This window comes from Lonchura striata, chromosome 1, assembly GCF_046129695.1.
Source record: "Lonchura striata isolate bLonStr1 chromosome 1, bLonStr1.mat, whole genome shotgun sequence".
Taxonomy (NCBI): Eukaryota; Metazoa; Chordata; class Aves; order Passeriformes; family Estrildidae; genus Lonchura; species Lonchura striata.
Window position 1 is genome coordinate 105,337,284 of NC_134603.1, and position 22,903 is coordinate 105,360,186.

The 22,903-nt window shown below is 43.6% G+C and overlaps 1 protein-coding gene across 1 annotated transcript in view; it reads right to left on the reverse strand.

The window, feature by feature from the left end:
- LANCL2 (LanC like glutathione S-transferase 2) overlaps positions 1 to 21,169 on the reverse strand; it is a 33,156-nt gene extending 11,987 nt beyond the window's left edge. The window contains exons 1-5 of the mRNA XM_021531478.2: positions 20,819 to 21,169; positions 10,971 to 11,088; positions 5,493 to 5,700; positions 3,140 to 3,287; positions 2,397 to 2,543 (exon numbers count right to left, since the gene is read on the reverse strand). Of these exons, the coding sequence (XP_021387153.1) occupies positions 2,397 to 2,543; positions 3,140 to 3,287; positions 5,493 to 5,700; positions 10,971 to 11,088; positions 20,819 to 21,019 (822 nt within the window). The 5' untranslated portion in view covers positions 21,020 to 21,169. The remainder of the gene's footprint in view (positions 1 to 2,396; positions 2,544 to 3,139; positions 3,288 to 5,492; positions 5,701 to 10,970; positions 11,089 to 20,818) is intronic.
- Positions 21,170 to 22,903: the final 1,734 nt, after the last annotated feature.

The following is a 22,903-nucleotide window of genomic DNA, read 5'->3' on the forward strand; positions in this document are numbered from 1 at the left end:
GTTCATGCTGCTGAATACAGAGCATCTTGTCATCAAAAACACCCCAAAGCTAATTGGTTTTGGTTTTTTTTTTTTGAAACTCTTGGATTTCACAAGGAAATCCTGCAGAAGAAGGCAAAGAGGATGGACACCAGCAATAAATGCCTTCAGTCTTGAGCTGTGCAAGGCAAGCCCAGCCCAGCTCAGAAATCCTTAGAAGGTAAATCCAAGAAGAGCAGAGCTCTTTACAAACCTCTTTACCTTGTGCTTCCAAGAAGATTTGAGTGCAAGTGAGATTTTGGTCCAAGCTGCAGAGGTTCCCAGCACTTACTTCAAACAGTTACAGAGTAACCTTGAGGTGTGTGTCCTGACTTTCTGGCCAAGAGGGATGCTATGCAAACAGACACTTTTGCTTCAGGGTTAGTGAAAGGAGTAGAGACTTCATAGCTAGCACTTCAGAATTCCCCCTCTACCTCCTGGATGAGTTATTTTAACATGGCTAAGCTCTTGTTCTCTCAGTAGCCTGTACATAACCCCAGCAATACATGTTTTCTCCAGTTTAAGAAGCGTTTGGACAACACTTGGCAACAGCATGATTCTTGGTGTTCTGTGCAGGGCCAGGAGTTGGACTTGATGATCTTGATATGTCCTTTCCAATTCAGCATATTCTGTGATTTTATAAGTTGTACAGGAATTACCCTCAGTAACCTTCACATCTCAGGTGCAATGTTCAATGCCTTTTTTTTGTTATCAAATAACCATTCAACAAACCATCTCTTAAATTATTTGATTAAAATACAGCAAAATTCACGCATTTGACGTGGGAGGGATGAGGAAAGGATGGGACTCCAATATGCCATCTTTTTCTGCAGTGGATGACTCAACTTTGCATGACTCACAATATTTACCATACAGTGACAAGATGGTAATCTAATGCTGCATAAACAATGGCTTTCTGGTAATTCTTAAAAGCAGCAATAACATGTAAAGGAAAAATAACTAGGATTTTAACATGTAGACAGAGTAGCTTCTGCTCAAATAATAAAGCACTGTGCAATGATTTCTGCTATCAGCCTTAAATAGTAAATGAAGGATAGAGCCTTTAGAGTCTTCTTTAGATGACTAGATGTTTATCTGAAAATCTAGCACTACCAGGGAAAGAAAAATAGAAGGCAGAAAGCTGAAGAAGCAGAAGAGAGTGGACAAACTTGTTGAAGACAGCAGTAGGTAAAGATAGGAGCACGATAAATTAAAGCAGCCTGAGGCCCCAGTGGGATGGTCACTGCATAAAATGGGTATAGTGAGGTTAAGACACACCCCAGGTAGAAGAGCAGTAGCTACTTCTATAGCAAAGTCAACTGGTTTAACCAGAACTGCTGATGGAAGTGGTGTAAGGTAATCTGAAACACAGCATTTTTCCTAAGTGAGGAATGGCTGAGAAGTGGCAGCACCAAATACCAGCTCAGTCACTTCTGCAGTGAACATTTGTACACAGCTGCAGACTGTGAGGATGTACAGTCCTTCCATTTGCCTGAAGAAAACTCATTCTGCATGAGCTGGCAAGGAAATTGATATTTACAAAGATGTACAGACTGGCAGCAGCATCTTCAAAAGCCAGAAACAAGTGCAATAAAGTTTTGCAGCTCTGTGGCAATCTTCTATAATGAAACTTAAGGCTCTTTCCCCAGACTGTAGAACAGAAATAATCATAATCCTATTGCAAATCTCAGGGCAGGGGGGAATCAATTTATGTATGGGAAAGAAGTTTACAGAAGAGAGGAATCTCACTAAGGAAAACAGAAAGAGGAAAGCAATGGTCATAAATACACTAAAGAGCATCAGAGTTTCATGTGAGAAATAGGGGAGTTAAGGAAGAAGAAAAACATCTAAATAATAAAAGCATACTGAAGACTAATATGTGATTAAAGATAGTCTTCCAAAAGCACCAAGGAAATGGGGGGGAGGGGGGGGTGGCAGGGAATCATTACAGAAGAGAAGGACATGGAGGACAGGAGGCATCAGCAGTGCAATCATTTAAAAATAGCAAAAAATTGAAGAGTGATGGATAGTAAGTGAATTTCTAGTTGTTCTAACTGCAAGTACCAGAAGAAGTAAGTAAGATGAGAGAAAGCACTTCACTGTCTTTGCTGAGGACAAGAAAGCAGATCCTGAAAAGCTGGTACTCTGAACAACAGATCAAGAGTTAATTCATTCTAGTGTGATCATACCCTAGTCACAGTTTTCTTCTGCTATCAAACCCTTAGGTAGCACCTCAGCACAGTTCTGTGCTGCAGTCTAACTCCAAATTGTGAGACCCTGATCCAGCACAACACTGCACATGCACGAAAGCTGAAGATAAGATCTCTCTGATCAAAAATCACTGCTACTTTACCCCAGCCAACAGAAGATGCTCTTACCTGCATGAGCATGTAATAGATCCCAGCCACTCCATGGGCTGCTCCAACATACTGCTTCCTGTGCCACTGGTACAACAGAGGACAGCGGTCAGTTTTCCGCTCCTCCTTTGAGAAGTTTTTCCCCGACTCAATAATGGCATCTATTACCTAAGAAAAAGAACACACACTCATCACCAGTGTTGCTTACTTAAATTCAGAGGGTTTTGCTTCTGCATGACTAAATCCACAACAAAAACTAAGCCACAATACAGTGGTAGAACAACAATATTCAATTCATTTGGATTTGAGTGTTGAGGGAGAAAAGGTATTTTCCTTAATGATGAAATCAATTGTATTTTAAGAGTAGAAATTTAATCAATATTTCTAATTACTTTTTTCTAGCCCCAGCTTCTCTGGTTCTGGTATATGCAAATGTTCCCCACTCTACATTTCCTTTCTTTTATCTGAAGATACTTCCACACTTGCGTCTTAAGGTTATTTTGTAGTAATGTCTCAAGTGGCCAAAACTAGTTACATAATAACTTATTTCCTTGGTGGACACAGACCCACCTACACTGGTCTGTCCCAGCCCCAGCTGGGCAGCAGGGAAAGGGGGAAGAGACTGAATGTACAGATGAGATTGGGTTTCCAGCTCTAGGTCCCTCTTCTCTCCAGCATTCCCCTCCTAAATTGCTTGGAAGATGTATGAGAGCAATTCCAGTTCAACCTGACACTGTGATGCTGGAGAGAGAAAAGTGTCTTACCTCTTTGATAACAGACTGTGGGACAGTGTCTGGACCTATTTCAGTGTTCAGGTACAGCAAGGCATACAGGTAACCTGCTCTGCCATAAAGCAGCTCATCTGGAAGTTCAGAATCTGTGCTGATGACTGTCCTTTGGAGTTGCAACAACCTGCATAAGACAAGGAAGGTGGGGAAGAGAGTATCTTCTGTAGAGACCACACTGCATTGTACAAGCCATCAATCTGCCAGAAGCAGAACAAATGGGGAAGCCCCACCAGCCCCCTTCAACCATTCCCAGCCCAGTTGGCTGCCGGGTTTACAGGCAGGAGCTCTGCATGCCTGCCATCTTCGAGATGGGAAACTGAGCCAGAGCCAGGTCGGTATCAGCACAAGTGTCAGGATTCTGTGCAGACAGAAACAGATGCAGGGTAGGAGATGGAGAAGCCCAGAGAGCTACTCCAGCAATGACAGAAACCTCCTGGAGCCTCTGGGAATTTCACCAAAGTCAGGAACACTTAATTGTACATGTTTAAGAGGGAAAAAAACCCCAAAGAAAAAACCCAAATACCACCATTCGTTACTCCCTCTCCTAAGAAAACACTCTGTCTCAAAAATTTAGCACCTCAGTTTTGAAAAGGACACTGCTACAATGCAGAAGTGTTTTGCTTGCCTTTAGCAGTGAAAAAAAACAAGAAACAAGAAGTGCTGGCCGTGGTAACTCTCATTTTCTTCAGAATGACTCTCTACTAATACTCTACCAGTCTGTATTAGCACTGAGGTGGATCAGAGATCTGTTTTATGGCCACTCCCTCCCTGTCTCTTCCTATCTTTTTTGATTAAATTGATATTTAGATAAAACCATGGTGATGATAACATTTTAAATTCGGGGAGGGGTAACAACAATCTGGATTAAGACCAAATTCAATTCCCAGATTCCCCCAGCTATTATTTCTCAGGAGAAATGCTAGCATTAATATCATGCCATAACAAAACCACTGACCTCAATCATGTGTTCATGCTGTCACTGCTTAATACTAGGGAAAAGCTACTAAAAAAACCAGTTTTATAATCTCCTTTCTGAGAACTACGCTTTGGATTTAAAATTAAATTATTTACTCCTAAACTGTCCACTATTAAGTTTTATTGTTGAACTCATACAACTGACAAGGTAAAAAAAGTGAAATCACAGATTCTATTTTGACCTCTATAATGTACCACTCAGCTGGTGTCATGTACATATTTGTAAACAAAAAAAGTTATAAAATAAACAAATAATCAAACAACTCCTTTTCACTACTCCTCATAGAAATTACTTTCCAAGGAAGGGCAACACTAAAAGATTTACTGCTAATCTCATTTTGCTATACTCATGCTTTTTGCCTTACAGCAAGCAACACTGCCTTCTGAACTGCATTCAAAATGACATGCCCAAGTTTACTGCCAATTGTAAAAGCAAAAACCCCCAAACCTAAGACTCACTTCAAAACTAAAATATTCATTCAGGAAGAGCAGCAGAGGTTAATCACACTAGGATTCTAGAATAGAAAGAGACCAATAACATTCCCAAACAAAGCAGAATGGAGATGAGGACATAAGCCTCATTGCAAATTCTGCCAGCCTGAGGTATGCTGATGGACTGTGGTGCTGAATGCACATCCCACAGGGTTCCAGCACTTTTGGGATTTTGTAACAGTGCTATCCCTGCCTAGGATAGCAATCAACTCTGTACCAGCAAAGGCCCAGTCAGCTCTCTAATGAAGCTACATCTAAATGGGATTTCTTGAGACATTTGTTCCATTTAGATTACTTTGAAAAGGGGCTGGCATTTTTTCAGGCCACCCTTCCTATACTCTGTTCTAATTAAATTCTTTGCCTTTACAAATCTCCTCCTGCAAATACTTCCTCTTTCTTATATTAAATTTTTGTTACATATCAATATAATACACTGTGTTTCTGTCTGCCTGCATCCAGATCCTGCAGTACACATTTTCTAATGAACCTCCAATTAAGACCCAGTCTTTACAGACAGCATCACATACTGCACAAGCACTACAATATTGCCGATGACAAGAGCATGGCTTTTGTTAAATGTCACTTCAATGTGACAAAATCAGAACGTGTGTGCACTACAGATATGCCTAAGACATCCTGTCCTAACAGCGATAGAGGACTCAAGATAACCCACTAAATGTGAATCAAGTGCAAGCCAGCTATAATAAAGATAAAGCCTATTTTGTATTCTTGTACCAAAAACTTATCAGGAGAGAAAGTGTCCATTCTTTAACCCTGTCCTCTAAAATTTCACTTGCAAAGTTACTGAACCAATGCTCTCTACAAATGAGGGGCATGACATTTCCCACCATCAACCACTTACTTGGCAACACATTCTTGAGATTCACTGCTGTTTTTCAGCTTGTGGTAGACCACTGCACCCACTGCCAATGGCCCAGCATCACCACAGAGGAAAGTAACTCTTCTGCCATTCAGATTGCGAAGAATTCTCTTCACGTAATCAAGAGATCGCTGCAAATGGCTCTGGTTTTTCGTGACGCGGTATAGTTGCAGATATAAGAGGGCAATACCTGAAATGAACACATGAAAAAGAGAGTTTCACTTACTTTTCTTTCTAAGTATATCATATTCCCCTTTTGGTGCCTCTGAACCAGTAACTCAAATGTGAACAGGTATTTTGGCAATAAAAACATGTCAGTAAAGGGTCCTAGCTTATGCAGTGTGAAGGCACTGGACCACACTGTTTGGATGACATTTCAATTGGATCACAGGAAAAATAAAAATTATCAAACTGAAACCCAGTGGTAGAGTCTCAATTTCCAAAAAAAGGAAGAAAACTCGTAACTCAGGCCTCAACACTTGGCAAACTGTATTGACTTTGCATAGCCAAGCCTTGGTAGTGGGGGGCTACAGGCTTCTGTGAGAAACTGCTGGAAGCTTCCCCCATGTCTGGCAGAGCCAATCCCTGGTGGCTCCAAAGGCTGATGTGCCACTGGTCAAGGCTGGGCAAATTAGAAATTGTGGTAATGCCTCTGTAATAACAGATTAAGGAAGAGGAAAAAAAGTTACTGTGCAGCTGTAATTGTGGCCAGAGAAGACTGGAGTGAGAACATGGGAGAGGAACAGCTCTGCAGACACCAAGGTCAGTCAAGAAGGAGAATGGAAAAGGTGCTCCAGGCACTGGAGCTGAGATTCTTCTGCAGGCCATGAAGCCTTCATAATATTTTCTCTTCCCTGTCCAAGCTGTGGAAGGGAGTGAGAGAGAGGTTTTGTGGGTGCCCTGCATTCAGCCAGTACCAACCCACTGCACAAAGAGATCACTGAAGATTCAACAATTTGAGTTAACAAGCACATGTATGTCTGAGTATACTAACTGTACAATACTCATCTACTATATGCAAGAAGTGACTTCTCATTTGATTTGTAAAAGGACCTTTTGATGAGTTTTTGGATTCAAGTTGACAAGTTCTTTATAACCCCTAAAAGTATTTCACAACAAGATTACAAGCTTGTACAAGTCAAGCAAGTTTGTAAAAGCCAGAAGTCAAATCAGGGCTCTAAGAATGCCAGGACATACTATCAAGCTTCACTCTGTTGAGCTCACTACATAGTTTTCCACTAAAACAAACCAAAACCTCAGAAATAACAACAATGTAGGCTGAAGGAAGTGAAACAAATCTAAGTGTATGTCTATTAACCAACTGCACACATACACATGCAGAAGTAAATCACTTATCTTCAGACCACATTGGAACTCAAGCCCATTTCTGAGGAGAGAGCACTCTCCTGAGCCTCATCCAAAGTCGAGTACACACGAGGCCCACTTAGCTCACAGAGAGGCTATCTCAGTAGTACTAGAACAACAGCACCACAAGAGTGCTGGTACATCCTCACATGTTCCCTAGGCAGGCTCTGAGCAAGCCTTTCTAGGTGAATCTAAAGAAGAAAGCTGCAGAGTTCAGGTAGCCCACTTCAACATCATGGGAACTTGTGGGCTATTTACAGGGATTTGTGGAACCCTTTTTTATGCTGCAACAAATGTGCAAATATCTTGGCTTGATCAAAGGATGATTAGAAATGTAGCCACAAAGTCCAGTTCATCTCATCCTTCCTATTGTTTCTCAGTGCAACACCCTTAAAATGGCTCTTCCAAGAGGTCTGTCACATAAAAAAGTACTTGTGTAAGTAAAACGACTCTTACATGTGTCCCATGATTGCTACATGCCAACAGCAGGAGTTCCAAGATTTTAAAGATGTTTCACATAATGCAAACCAATGCTCATGACTGCATTACTAGTAAGATTTGTCTAGACTTGGTACACAAAAAGCAGGGCAGTTGTTTACAGTACTCTTTTTTTTACCTTCTGATTTGCACACTAGCCAAATGCAGCAAAGAGCCAGTTTGGGGAAAAAGTATCTGCATTAAGTATTTAAAAAACCAGATCAGTTAAATACTTTTATTCAAAACCATATCCACAGGAGCCTTGAAAGAAGTTAACAGCTTGGAATAGATGTAAATGGCAATCCTTCTACAGGATGGAAAAATCCCACACTCATTAGACAACGTCACTTGTTCATCTATATTCCTGTTTCAGCTAATGATGGCTGTGTTACTTTTACCTTATGACTCATTTTCAGTATGCTCTGGTTTATCAGCCATAATTTCAGTTGTCAGTCACTGTGCCAGAACACAATTCCCTGGGAGCCATTCTATACTGTCAGTATGAGGAAGCCTACCACTGGAGATCTGTACGCACTCAGCAGCCAGTCACTTCCAGACCCTGAAACACGTCTATCTTTTAAGCCTGAGTTGTCTAAAAGTTCCCCACCCATCCACCCACAGCACCATCTGTACCAAAATATCAAGAAGAAAGCAAAAAAAAAATTTTACCCTTTAATTGCCAGATTTAAGCCTAAGGATGGATGAAGGCTGGAGAGCTTTACCAAATTACACCCCTATCACGACATGGAGATAAAAAAATAGATCTCCTCAGGGCACATTTCACATGGTGCTAAAAGTTTAAGTATGCCTGAAGCTTGAGTTAGAACAGCAGGAACAGAATATGCCATTCTATCCAGCAAAGTCACACTTAACAGGCCTAGATGGACATGTCCTGGCAACTTGAAGAACAGTGGCCACATCAGATGTGAAAACTGTAGGCTCTGCCTAAAGGATCAGTGCCCTAGTTTCAGCTGGGATATAGTTAATTTTCTTCTTAATTTTCTTCTACAGTGATGTGGTTCAGATTTAGTGTGAGAATAACACTGATAGCACACTGATGGTTTAGTTGTTGCTGAGCAGCGCTTACCCTAAATCAAAGTTCAGTTTCCTATGCTCTGCCAGGGAGCAGGTGCACAAGATGCTGGGAGGGACCATGGCCAGGCCAACTAACAGGAAGGGGCCAAAGGGATATCCCCCTACAACAGGACATCATGCTGGGTACATAAACTGACTGGGAGGAGCTGGCTGGAAGCCACCAATCACTGCTCGGGCATGGGCTGGACTTCAGTGAGCAGATGGTGAGCAAAAGCATTCTGCATCACTCATTTCTCTTGCATTTTATCCCTCTCCCCTTTCCATTACAGTTGTAGTTATTATTGTTGGTTCCATTACTATTATTCTTTTATTTTACTTTATTTAAATGATTAAACTGTTCCTATCTCAGCCCAGGGATTTTATCTTTTTTTTTTTATCCCCTCCCTATGCAACTATGGCAGAGGGGATGTAGGAGAGGTACTGTGTGTCTGATATTTAGTTGGAGGTGGACTTAAATCACAACAATTAGAAGGGCTCATTTACATCTGGACAGCATCAGTGATGCAATGCTAAATGAAAAATGGTCCCTAGCAGTAACCATCACCTGCATAAACCTAATTTTCTTCATTATCATCACAGTCTTGCAACCATACCTCTACACTCCCCCTCCTCACACAACCACTTTACCATTTTTGTACAGACAGAACAAGAATAGCCAAACTACTTGAATTCCAGATTTGAAGGCTACAAGCTCCTGGCCACAGAACATATTCCCCCCATTTATTCCCAATGATTAGAAAACACTGTTACCATTTGTCATGGTTTGACACTGGCACAATGCCAGTGCACCCATGAAAATGCAATCTCTCAATTGAATGCTGTGAAATGGAATCGAGAACAGAGTAAAGCAGGCCCAAGCTTAATAACAGAAAAAAAACTTTATTAAACTACTACTATAAAAGAAAGAAAGGAAGGAAAGAAAAAAAAAAAAACACACAAATATCAAAATTGAAACCTTGCAAAGCATTCCTCCTCCCACCACCTAACTCCAACAAACCACAGTGAGACACAATCTGGACCCCAATCAGGTTTCCACCCTCCAGACAATCGATACTCAGTCCATTGAGGGAAACAGGAGTCTCTCCTGTGCCACAGACCCCCCAGGAAACACAGCTCCACATCCTGTGTTTCCATATCACACATGGCACCACCTGGAGAAAAAGTTTGCCATGGTGACCCTTCTCCTTTCCATGCACAGTGCTCTCACTACCAATGCATGGATGGACAGACTGCTTTTAGGACTTTTTTTCCTTTCAAGGATGCCTGCCAAGAGGGGAGAAAAACAACAGTTCAGTTTTTCATTTTTTGGGACCACAGTCCCCCCCATTTCCCCCTGGGGCCGGGGGTCCAAGAACAGAGATCTTCTTCTCCTTCTTTGAGGACAGGGGGCACCACCACAAACCCCCTACTTTTCTCTGTTTGCTCCACTTCTGTCTTTTCCCAGCTGAAGCAGGTCTCTTTGCTCACTGGCATCCTCCTAAAATACAGTCTCTCTTGGAGAAGAAGATTAATTCTGTCTGTGGCTACCAAGGAGAAAGTCCAGCCAAAAAGCCACTCCCTTCACCCCCCGCCCCCCTCCCCCCACCAAATCTAGAATTTCTCCTTCTAACATCCCAAGGTCCAAGCTGTCTCTCTTCCTCTCTTTCAAACCGAGGAGGAGAAAAATTTCACAAAGCTTTCATTTCTCAGGAAGGGTTAAAAGTCCGGACTCCCAGGATGGCTCGATGCCCAGACTCCTGCGGCTCCCACAGCAGCTGGGCACCTTGCGGCCCACCCCCCCACACTCTTCTCCTTCCCCTTGGTGAACTGCTGATAAAAACTGCTGCTGCCTCTTTCTCTCTCTCTCTCGAGGGAGAGAAACTCCGGGCGGGGAACAGAGACATCCTAGATTTCTCCACCCTTCCATCTGCAGGGGGTTCCAGTCCCTCCACCCTTGGGCCCACCTCAGTCAGGCCATGGGCCTTCCCCTCCCCACCCAGCCACGGCCGGGCAGGGGAGAGGCTGCACTACGGCTGAGCGGAACCAAAGAGAGCGAGTTCCCCTGGGAATTCTGCTTTTAACCCCTCTGTGTTCTCAGAGGCGTGTCCACCTTCAATTGGTCAAATTGACCTCTTCCTTCCGGAAAAATTATTTTTCCGTGTCAAATCAAACCACGATACCATTAGAGAAATGCTAACTAATAGTTAGGTCGAACAGGAAAACATGAAAATAACTCCTTTTTAAAAGCAAATTTAAAGAAACAAGAGGTAAGGTAAAAGAGCAGCCTTAGAAAATCCACTCCTTTTGCAAAACAATGATCTCCATATACACAAATCAACTATAATTCTGTATCTTTGTCTGCTGAAGACAATGCAAGTTACAGACGTGCAGTAGTGACCAAGGCTCCAGAGTTAAAAGGAAAACCAACTCACAAAAATGCCCAGAGTACTTCTGCCACTCCTATAAGAATACCAGAATCTCCTGTGAATAAATCCAATTACATCATTCAACAAATGCATTTCATTCAAATTCTAGCTTTCTCACCAGTCCAGCCAGTATAGGCAGAGCAGTCATGCGGATCTGCTGTCTTCAGCCCTTCCTCCATTTGTTGCAGAAGGTCCTTGATTTTTGCCTGGATCCGTTTTGAGAATCGAGCATTGACCTGAAAGCAGGAGACAGGGAACAAACCAGAAAAGAAACAAATTAAAGAATGCAAAGTGCCTGCTCCACTTTCTTGATTGGGAAGAAAACCAAACTAAATCAAAACTAATCAAACAAAAAATAACTAGGAAATAAATAACACATACAGCAATGGGCAGCATCAAGGTGGTTCATCTTATGTAAATGCATTCTAACTACATTTTAGGGCAAGTTACAAGTATCTACAGTAGACAAAAGTTACCTGTGCATTCTTTAAAGTCACACAATGAGCAGCTATGGACACTGTGACAGCATGTAATTCTTATCAGGGTCCTGGTACCAAGTCCATGTTATGGACAAACAACACAAGCCCTGTGTTATAGGTGTTTGCTCTCATCACAAGGACCCTGCACATCCTTCATAGCACTACAGAGCAGGAAATAGCCCAAGGAAAAGAAATGTACCAGGTGACTAGTCTTTTTGTACAGAATACTCAAGATAATCAAACCAAAGAAGATGAGCAGAAGCAGCTCAGCATCTTCAGCTCAGGCATGAAGGCAAAGAAACAATCTTTGATTTTACACACTGCTTCCTTTAACTTTTGACCAAAAAATGTTTATATACAACAGGATACTTTACTTTTGCCTACATTTCTCTCTCATTATGCACACTTTTAGGGAAAATATGTTCCTGATTACTCCTTAAAGCCTAAGGAACATGGAATTTAGCACAGTAGTACAGTAAGTTCTTGCCTGACTACGGCACATCCCAGAAGTGTGGGGTTTGGATAAATTACAGGTCCTGGATGCCACCATGCAACCAATTATTCAAGATGTACCATATTTTGTACTCTTGTTCAGAGTAGAACCTTAAATAAAAATCCGTGATTTCAAACATCCATCCAACAGAATCAGAATTTAGAAAGATTTAAGAATTGCACAAGGTTTCTGACACACCAGAAATCTTCAGGGTCACTAGTTCAAATCCATTTAAGGATATCCACGGTAGGATATGAAGGGAGAAGGAAATTGTGCCATTATATCTCACACTGAACACATATCATTCTAGAAACAAGCTAGAGACACCTTAATCTCCAATATCTCTAGAAATAGCAACAAACACAGTAGGCATCTGAAGTCTGTTACTCTTCTGCCTTAATACGGTGCTAAGCACCTTTCTTTTAGGGAACTGTACTATAAATACACATTGACACCACCTAACCACCCTCCCTTTTTTGACTAGTTCAGTGAGGTTTCAACACAAAGGAAAACCTTCCTCAAGGGCACGGCTTATCTCCTTTAAAAGACAGCTATGCCGATGCTAAGGCATATGGTGAAACAGCATGAGGATATTCACGTGGATGCATCCAGGCAAAGAGCTCAGCTTATATTACAAGAGTGAAGTAAGGCTTCAGACTCCCCATTTACTTACCTACTGCACACCACAAACATGCTGGTTATCTTTTTGTTCTGACAATACACCTGCTGTTACCAAATCAGGATATTTTATGTCAAACACCAGATTAAATTCCTTAGAGGTAGGAGGGGAATACTAGGACATCAGGATGCCCGGGTTCTGCATTGAAATCTCAGTTCCATACAAATAATTTAGCTCAGGTTGGTAATCCCTCTCTCTAGAATTCAAATTGCAACTTACTTGTCTTGGCTTACTGCTTGGAAAAGCAAAGATTAAAGGATATTTTTATTAATATTTTTATAATTATCTGTAAGCCCAAACAAAGCTACTCCCAAACTTATGTCAGTGTGAATAGGTTATAAGTGGAAACCAAGTTTTCCCCAGCCATCTACTCCTCTACTCCTCTATTTTTTTCTGGTGGCTCTGAAGCTTTCACAACCAAGCACTGACGCTGGTCATTTTATAAGATTCCCCTATAAGCTTGTAACAGATGCTAACATGCACTCAAATAAATTAATTACATAGAGAAATTAATGTTGAAAGGTGGCTTTAGAAGATTTAAAAGCTTCCTTCAAGGAATCTTGGAGCAGCATTACAACTGAGCGTAACATGCACACTTGTGTAGAGCACAGATTGTTTTTCATCAGAAGCACATTCATCCTAAGAGGATGTTTCCAGCTGGCAGTCAGCCTTTTCTGCAGGTGACTTGTTATTCCTGTAGGGACAAACAAAAATCAGGAAGCCTGATCTCTGATATCCAGTGGCACATTTACTTCTGGTTCACAACAGACTGGATGATAGCAGGAGCTGAAGAGTATCTTTAATTAGAAAAGAGTCTCTCCAGGAATTCAACTGCTGCATTACTCTTCTGCTGCAGAAAGAACAACCATTACCATCCCAAACAATGCTCAAGTTTTATATTGTCAAAACAGGGAAAAAAAGACCGCTCATTCCTCATTAAACCAAATAGAGCCTTGTGCCATATTGGTTATGGTAACTAAAAATGCTCATTATCAGCACAAAAGTAATGCAGAATAAACAAAGCATGTTGTTTTGGAAATTAATAGTTTTGTTATTTATTTGAACAATATCACCTTTTCGATTGCAGTGAGACAGCAGGCAAAGCTACAGCCCAATACAAAATATTCCAAAGCCAACAAAAATGTAAAGGACACTAATCACAAGATGTCTAAATTATGCTGTCCTTGTTAGCAATACATGTCACCCCTATCTGCTTTCTTTCATTTGTAGGGTTTCTAAAGAGAATTTAACTCATCTTCTGTAAATTCAGCACTAGAACTACACATCTACATTAGAGCACAGTGCTAATAACACCAAGGTCATGGATTTGATCCCCATATGGGCCATTCACTTAAGAGTTGGACTCAATGGTTGTCATAGGTCCATTCCAACACAGAATAGTCTGTGATTCTGTTATAATATATATATATATATATATATATATATATATATATATATATATATATATATCGAATTATGCAAACAAAAATCTCCTAAAAACCCCAAACATTTCACTTGCAGTCAACACTACAATAACATACCAACTCTTGTATGACCATTGCAGACATATCCTGCATTACTGCCATGGCATTAAAACGAAACAGAACCAGCAGCAGATGAGGCAATAAGCAGCAGCTATGTATGTATTGTATATCATGATTTCTGGTAGGTAAGAGAAGTCTGTAACTTTAAAGTCTTGCATGCGCATTTGGACCAAATGTCACGGTGCTGATGTAAGTCTGACAATGTAACCCTGAGCACTCCTCTTGTCATTAAAAGTAACACTCTGGTTTGACAGACACGGGATGAGTAATCTCATTTGCATTTGTCAAAGACATTTAGATACCCATGTGTTATTCAAAAACACCTCTTGGCATTTACTTGCTCATGACATCTATGCTAAGAACTTGTGCAGAGCCACAGCAGCACAATGGAGACCTGAGCTCACAGCTTCCTCACAAGTTGCCAACGTAGCAATCTTTCTTGCTACCACCAGCACCCAAAACAACCACCTTGCTCTTAACCCTATTTTAATTCATCACGTTTTTGGGGACAGATGCTACATTCAAAACCAGACTGCAGAAGTAAGCAACTGATTCTGCAGAAGTAAAAAGGTGACCTATACACACAGTGCTACCTCCCTAACAAGCAAAATACACTTTTATTTCACCTCACTTTATTGTTGATTATGTGTAGAAGAGAACACATAACATCGTGTTGTGTTGTATTTGCCAAAGTGAAGAAAATACAGCTCAAATTGATACTGCAGCAAGAATTAATTCAAAAACCAAACTTGCATAGAAAATCGCAGAAAGGACATGACAGACACAGGCGAGGAAGAATGCAGTAGGGGAAACTCACATTTCTGCTAGAAATGAGGAATCCTGGCTGTACAGAAATCATTGGGAACTTTGGCACTGACTCTAAGGGAGCCAAGTTTCACATCCATGCACTGGAGCATGGGTCTACTGAAGCAGGATGAGCTCTAATACTCACCGCTACAAGTTCCTGCAAAAGCAGACAAGAAGGGATGGTAGTAGGATTCCATATACAGAATTTAGCAAGGTCTCCTAGAAGGTGACCAGTCTTTTTGTACAGAAGAACAAGTTTTACTTTATTTTTTACCTAAGTCAAAAGAGTATTACAGCTCCAAGAGCAGCTTCTCTGAAAATACCAGACACTGCTGAAGCTCATCACCCAGCCTCTGAAACACTCAAACACAGTTCTCTGATTATTTCTCAGACAGGTCCTCCAGAAACAAATGCCAGTTCTACAAAACCACATGCTTTGAAACATTACTGTCTGTAGAACACATTGCACTGTTTTTCAGTGATCTGTCACTTAGTGCCATACATGTGATAATGGAGAAAAAAGTAAAAAAAGAAGAGGGAGAGAAGGAAGAGATGGAGAAATCAGTGTAGGCAAATTCCTACACTGCTATAAATGCCAGCTTAGGAATAGGCTTTAAACACAGTAATTGCCCTGTCTCAGAGGATATAAGGGTGTGAAAACATCATTAAAAGGCAAACATTCAAGTTATAGAAATGCATGTGAGAAATAAAACTCTGTTTCTAATGCATTTGTGTGTGAAAGAAGTTATATGTCTCATTGGTTATAAGACAGCAAAAATCCAAAGCTTAAAGATCTAGATCATCACAAAGAATCATCAAAAAGCTCCAGATTATTGGTTACAAAAATAAAAAGATATCCTATGTTTTGGGAAATAGAGATTGATAAAGCAAAAGAGTAATACTGAAAACTGCTGGTCCTCCAGGTAGCCCAATACCAACATGCAACTTCTTGAAAGCTGAGAAAATAAAAGTCTGTTGTGAAGATGGTTTAAAGTCACTCCCTACACAGAAGTGTCTAACCTAGCTGTGACATTTTTCAGCTGGTCCTCAAGTGGCAAAAATCACTAAAACCTCTACCAATTCTGTACAAGTTACCTCAATGCAGCGAGCAGATATATTCCATATATTGAGCTTGACAGCAGATCAGTGCAGTTAGACCCAAATAAAATTTATTTTCACCAGGAAGCAAGTATGTGTTATTGCACTTGCCCACACAACTAGCTGGAGTAACAACTCATTAACATGCAGGTTTGCAAGATAAAACTAGAAACTGATGACGAATGGATGGATGTGCGACAATTTCATCAGAACTTGGGGGTTTGATATTACAAAGTATTTTCATTCAGAACTGGTTGACTAAAACCAAACAGGCTTAACTCTGTGGTCACCTCCTGAATAGCAGGAGAGGCTTTGACTACACAAGCATCAGAAAAGCCCTAAGCAGTGTTCAGTGCTGACCTGTGCTGTAGGAAAGAAGTAGCAGTTCTTCCTTTTGGGCTGTGTACAACTGCCAGGAGTTAGTGAGGGACAATGAAGTGCAACAGACTGATTTTCAGGCTCAGTTTTCACCAAGACTCTCAAAAAGCAAAATAAACTTTCCTTTTGAAGTATCACAGAGAATACTGCAAACCTTGTTTGTTTCCGAGTCCCCTATGAAAACAGCACATGCCTGAACTGGGGAGCCAGAAAATGGTCAAAAAAATAACAAGCTCAAGAAATGTAGCTACCTCATCCCACATCTCTGGAAAATAGTGGGAAGAATTATTTAGTGGATTTGGAGGCTGAATTTTGTCTCCAGTGCAGTAAGTTGTATAATTCCCACTAGTACAAGTTATTGCTGAGTCAGTCCCAGAACACAGAGAAATTGCTGCTCCCAGTGAGATAAATAAAATGCCCACTGAGACAACCCCCAAAAAAATTTAAAAACTAAACAAAAAATAAAAAACCAAAAAAAAAAAAAAAACCCACAAAAAACAAAGGGAGAAGACAAGTGAGGCTATAACAAAGATCTATATATTTATATATATTTTACAGGAGAAGGAAGAAAGCCACATAAAGGAATTATGAGAAGTAACAGGAGATTGAGAAAGCATTAGCAAACGAAACACTACTAAATCATCCAAATTATAAATCTAAGTAAATATTCTATATCACCATTGATATGTATTTGCCAATGAGCACCCTTATCTTTGAATAGGTTCCCTGTAAGAAGTCCCTTGCAAAGCCTAATAAGGTATTGTATACATTTCTCAGAACATACCACTTTTTTCTAATATTCTTAGAACACCATGACAAGTAAAAAAAAAACATATTAAGAAAGAATTTGCCTAAAAAAGAAGTTAAAGTTTGGGTATTCTAGTGACCAATCCATGAAGTTTGAATCTAATTTTGCTTCTGTCTTGTAATTCCACAACAAATTCAGACAATCTCAAAGTAAGGGCTGGGATCATGTCAATTTCTTGATGACAAGGGTGCTTCTTTTTTCTGGCACAACCACAAAATGCAGGTCATTGTCTAGGCTTCCACCTTCCCCTGGTTGAGCAGATAATATCAGGCTGCCTTTCCTTCCCATGTCACTGGCCTGCAGTCAGTGTGAAGAATCCCAAATCACACCTGCCTATACTATAAATGCAGCCACATGGCTGTGGTGGCTCTGAGGACTGGGGCAATAGATCCTTGAACAAGCCATCACCACCCCTCAGCAGCAAGCTCTCCTAACCCTTTTCCTTCCCAGGAAATCTTCTAGAGCTTTCTAACTCTCTACCACACTAGGGAAGTAAGAACTAGGGAATGTTCTTTGTTATGAGTCTACTCATTTCTCTGCCTCCCTCAACCACCTACACTTCCACTTCGAAAACTTTTGACCGACCACTTTGAGATAATATCTATAGGTACCTTTTTAGGCTAAGGTATCTCTATGGGGCCCATATGAAAAGGAAAAAGGCTACAGGGTGTATATTTCATTGAAATGTTAAACATCACTTATTAAACAAAGGTTTACATTAAAATTATGTTTCTTTTTAATCTAGAATTAATGCTGTCTGATGAATTATTACCTTGGCTTTCTCAGACAAGTTACAGAAACAATTTAAGTTCATGATACTTTAATGATGAAGAAATCTAGTTATGAAAACAGTGAATTTCAACTACATGCGCAGAGCCCACACAGATAGCTGCAGTGTTTACTGTGACTATTTATAAGAAAGCAAATCAGCAACCTCAAATTCTGCTTCTCCTACTTCCATACCTTCAAGATTTCTGAACAATATTTTACCCACACACACTTCCATATGCAGAATTTTGTCCCAATTGTCTCACCTTTCAGATAATGCCTTGAAGATCTTCTTGTCCTTTTATCAACCAGGTGAATTTTATTTGGCAATCATGACAGACTAAGAAATCGAATGGATTAATAATGCATTGCCTTCCATGACAACAGCACAGCCCCGCACACCTCAGGCTGTCATTATGTGAGTCACTCAGCGCTCCTCGATCCACTCAGCAGCAGATGGGGGAAGGAATTACGCACTGCACTGAGGCCTTCTGAAAGATGCTCTCATTTTTAGGAAAACTGTGTGCTTCTGTACAGAAGTTTACAGAGCAGACTTCCTACCCTGTGTGAAGTCTTTTTGTCTTCACTGCGGCTTTAGGCAAGCAAAGACATTTCACTGATGGAATGGGAGTCATTAAATGTAAAAATAAAACACTAAAACATAAACTGTAAATCATAACAAAAGCACCCATCATGAAATCTCACAAAAGGATAGTACTAGGAGTGATAGCATGCAAATACTTCAAAGAATATAAATACACATAAATATACTCATAGCCATATTCTAGCCCAGAAATACATAAAATGACTCCTGAGATTTTGCAAATGCAAAACCAAAAGAAAACGTACACTTGCTTCTGCCTTCTCCTATGATATGCACAGAATTGCTGTAGTTACATGTTTGGTTTTTTTTTTCCCAGAGGCACTTCATCCTCCTGAACAGAGCCCAGATACCACCTTTTATCAAATACACAACTACTCAGGGGTTCTAACATATTTTTTGAAAACACCCTGCACAAATAACTGTTGACTGCCACTCCCTAAAAAGGAATGTCATCCACTTGATGCTGGGAAAAAACATTTGCATGCACTATAAAACACCATTCTCATGCATAGGACAGCATAATAGGCATCCCTAATGTGAACACAGGGCTAGAAATTCTTGACTAACTCATTTCAGATCTGCCAAAGAACAATGTCTCTCAATTTAGATTCATTCAAGAATCAAATCTGAAGTAAATTAGAGTTGAACTATTCTGCAATAAAGCTAGTATATTCTAAAACATAACTTTTAAGCATATTCATCTTCTTTTGATATCTTGCCATTCTTCTGGTTATCTAACAGCTAGCTTTAGTCTATCCAGATCAGTGGTAAATGAAGGAGTATTTTCTCTTTTAAAATATGGACGTGAAGTGTGGAATTTAAAGCAGGTACACAAAGATGACTGGCCTACAAGAGGCTTGGTATGTTTCTTACCAATTTAACAACAATATATAGCTATAAAAGTTCTGTCATCTCCTCTCTACCTTTATACTCAAACGCATTATACTTTGATGATTTTTATAGACTAAGCCAGATACAAAAGAAGAAGGAAATAACAGTTCTCTTCCACAAGGAAAAAAATAATAGTTTTACCAACACTCAGCATACTGCCAGGAAACTGTGTACAAAACAAAGCAGATTTCACTTTTGAACCTACTCTTGCTTTTTAAACCTTCTCAAATGTTCTGCTTTTGACAGCTGCAATTAACTGCAGCAGTTAGACACTGAAGCCCCAAAGCATTCTATTTTGTGCACTCTGCTTAGCTACATACAACTTCATAAACCTCAGTCATAACAACCTGGTGATACCTTTCACTACCTTGACCAATGGTGAGCTCATGGTGTCCTGCAGGCACTTACAGTGGTCAGAGCAATGTCCCTCCCACTTGGGCATCACCATCCTCGTCTCACTCTATCAGTAAATCAAGGTAATTCCATGGTGCCACAAGCAGAAAAATACAGAGCCAATATCAACAGCTTTCCTTAATTCATCCCAGCATACAATCAAGAGATTTAGAAAGCAAACTTCCCACCCTCAATGCATTTGTGCTTGTAGCAGTGTCACCATGCAGCGTTTTCTATGCAAAAGATGCCAAAGTTGCACAGTATTGAAGGATGAGGCCACAGAGGGGCTAAATGACAGAAAGTCTGTATTCCAGCATTCCTTCGTCAGATTAATCCAGCCTGCATGGTAACAGGCCAGGCCAGAGGAGCTTCTCAAACCTAAAACACTCATACTGTACCAAACAGCACCACGTGGCAACAAGGAGATAAGCAGAGCAGGAAGACTGCAAACCTTGTGTGACCAGTCCTTCCAGGCAGACCTTCTGCGGGCATGAAGGGACTGCCAAGTGTCTGTATCATGGTACACCTGAACCTATAAAGTGCACGTCAGTGAATAAACACGTGAAAACAGCCCAGCTTCACCTCCTGAGCGAGAGCTGCTGTTACCTGAGAATTAACTCTCCTTTTCTAGATGAGCGCCCATCTTTTTCCATTCCTTTATGCATTTTTTCTGGTGAAACTCAGGCAACTTGTGCTGACAACTTCTGAGACATCAAACCACGGTGGTAACAGCAGCTATAGCTGTTTTGCTATACAGCGTTCCAGCCGGGGACCTCGTGCATTCCCGTCCCGGAGTAAAACAAACAGCCTGAATTAAGAGCAGCCGCCGCCGACTACGGCCGGGCTGAGCTCCCTCCACTCCTCCCCTCCGTTCACCCGCCGCTCCCGAGCCCGGCCGGCGCGCAGGCCGCGGGCGGCCCCACGCCGCCGCCGCCGGGCCCGCGGCCCGCCGCAGCCGCCCCGGGCGGAACCCGGCGCCGCGGGCAGACAGCGACCCCAGGGCCAGGCCGGGCCCGGGACTCACCTTCCCATCGGCGCCGAAAGGGAGGGACTCCTCCTCCGCCGGCGGCTGCAGCGCCCGGTCCCGGTGGGCGTCCGCCGCGCTGGGGGCTGCCACGGCTCCCTGGGGCTGGTAGTCGGGGTAGGGGTTGGCGAAAGCCCGCTCCTCCATCTCCGCTTCACCGCCCAGCTGCAGCTTCAGCCTCTTGGACATGCTCTCTCCCATCTCAGCCGGCCCCCGGCCCGCCTCCCCGCACGGCGAGCCGGCGGGGACACACTCCGCCCCGCAGAGCGGGGCTCTGCAGCAACGCGAGCGCCGCGGCCGCCCCCGGCTACAGCGGCCCCCGGCTACAGCGGCCCCCGGCTACAGCGGCCCCCGGCTACAGCGGCCCCCGGCTACAGCGGCCCCCGGCTACAGCGGCCCCCGGCTACAGCGGCCCCGGCTACAGCGGCCCCGGCTACAGCGGCCCCCGGCTACAGCGGCCCCCGGCTACAGCGGCCCCCGGCTACAGCGGCCCCCGGCTACAGCGGCCCCCGGCTACAGCGGCCCCCGGCTACAGCGGCCCCGGCTACAGCGGCCCCGGCTACAGCGGCCCCCGGCTACAGCGGCCCCGGCTAGAGCGGCCGACCCGCGGGCGCTGGGCTGGGTCAGGAGGGCGGCTGCGGCGACAGGGTCTGCGGCCGCGGGCCCATCGGGGCCGCTCCCGGGCGGAGGCGCCGCCGCCCCGAGCCAGCGAAGCCCAACTTTGGAAGGCGAAAGGGAAAGCTGCGACGCCGCGGCTCTGCTCGGGTGCCCGTCAGCCGAGGCGGGGGAGCGGCGAGCGCGGCGGCATCACAGCCTGTACAGGGGCAGAGCGCGGCCGCGGCCGGGCCCCCCCGCGGGAAGCGGCAGCCCGCCCGCCGGCGCAGGCTGGGTGGCGCGGCTGCAAAGCTGCTTCCAGCGCCTCATCCTCCCCCGCCGGGGCGTCAGTGCCTCGGGCTGCTGCTGCTGCCGCCGGCCGCACGCCGGGCGGCGGAGCGGGGCTGCCGCCGGCTCCTCCCGCCCGTCCCCCCGCGGCGGGGGCGAGCCGCCACCCGGCGCATCTCAGAGGAGCGGCAGCAGCAGCAGGAGGGGCACGGACAGCCCCAGGAGCAGGCAGTACGGCACCAGCTCCTTCGCCCGGCTCATCCGCAGCCGCCGCCGGGCCGCGCTCATCCGCCCGCAGCCCCCGCGCCCGGCGCGCCGGTCCCCGGCCAGCCCCGGCGGGAGGGACGGACGCGGTCCTCGGCTACCGCCCGGCGGGGACGGCGCAGGCGGCGGCGACCGCCCCTCCGCCGGCGAGAGGAGGCAGCTCCCGGGGAGAAGGGGGGTGGTCTCCTTCCCTCGGCCCGCCCCCGGGCTGTAATGCTGGCCTGGCCGCGCTCACCGCTCTGCCGACGGGGAGCCCGGTCCGACAAGCCAAAACATACTAGAAAAACAGCCCCAAGCCTCCGCGAAAGGCATCGGAAAACCTCACAGCCCTGGAGGGGGCGGTGGTGGGTGGGGCCCTCCAGCGATCGGCGGAGGCGGCTGGACGTGAGGGTGGGATCACATCCCACCTGGGGAGGAGCAGCGTCTGGATCCCGTGTGAATCGCGCGCTTGGGTCTCGGATCCAGTCTTGGATGGGGGGCGGCTGAATGCCATGGCACTGTGTCGTCGTAAATTTAGCCCGTTGTCTTATGACACCTCCGCTTTAACTGACGAGAAGAGCTCTAGATGAGACGGCACTGTACAATCATTGAGGATAAATCTTTTCATAAATAAATGGTATGTGCTCTCGATACAGTAATCGCCTTCAGGAACTGATACTGCATACTGAAACATCGTTGTAGAGTGAGCCGGCAGAAAGCCTGCAATCCGGCCAAACGCTGCACACAGCACTGTGTAAAAATACAGGCACAGGAGACCTCATTACCCCATGAAATATTTATTCCCAACGATGCCATTCTTTTTTGCCAGTAATTGTAGGTCAGACGGACCATAAAGCATTAATTCAATAACTGGGCACTGTGCAGACTTATTGATCTTTAGTTTTATGCATTGGGTAATTTTATTGCTCTCAAAATACATATTCAGTATGTAAGATTAAA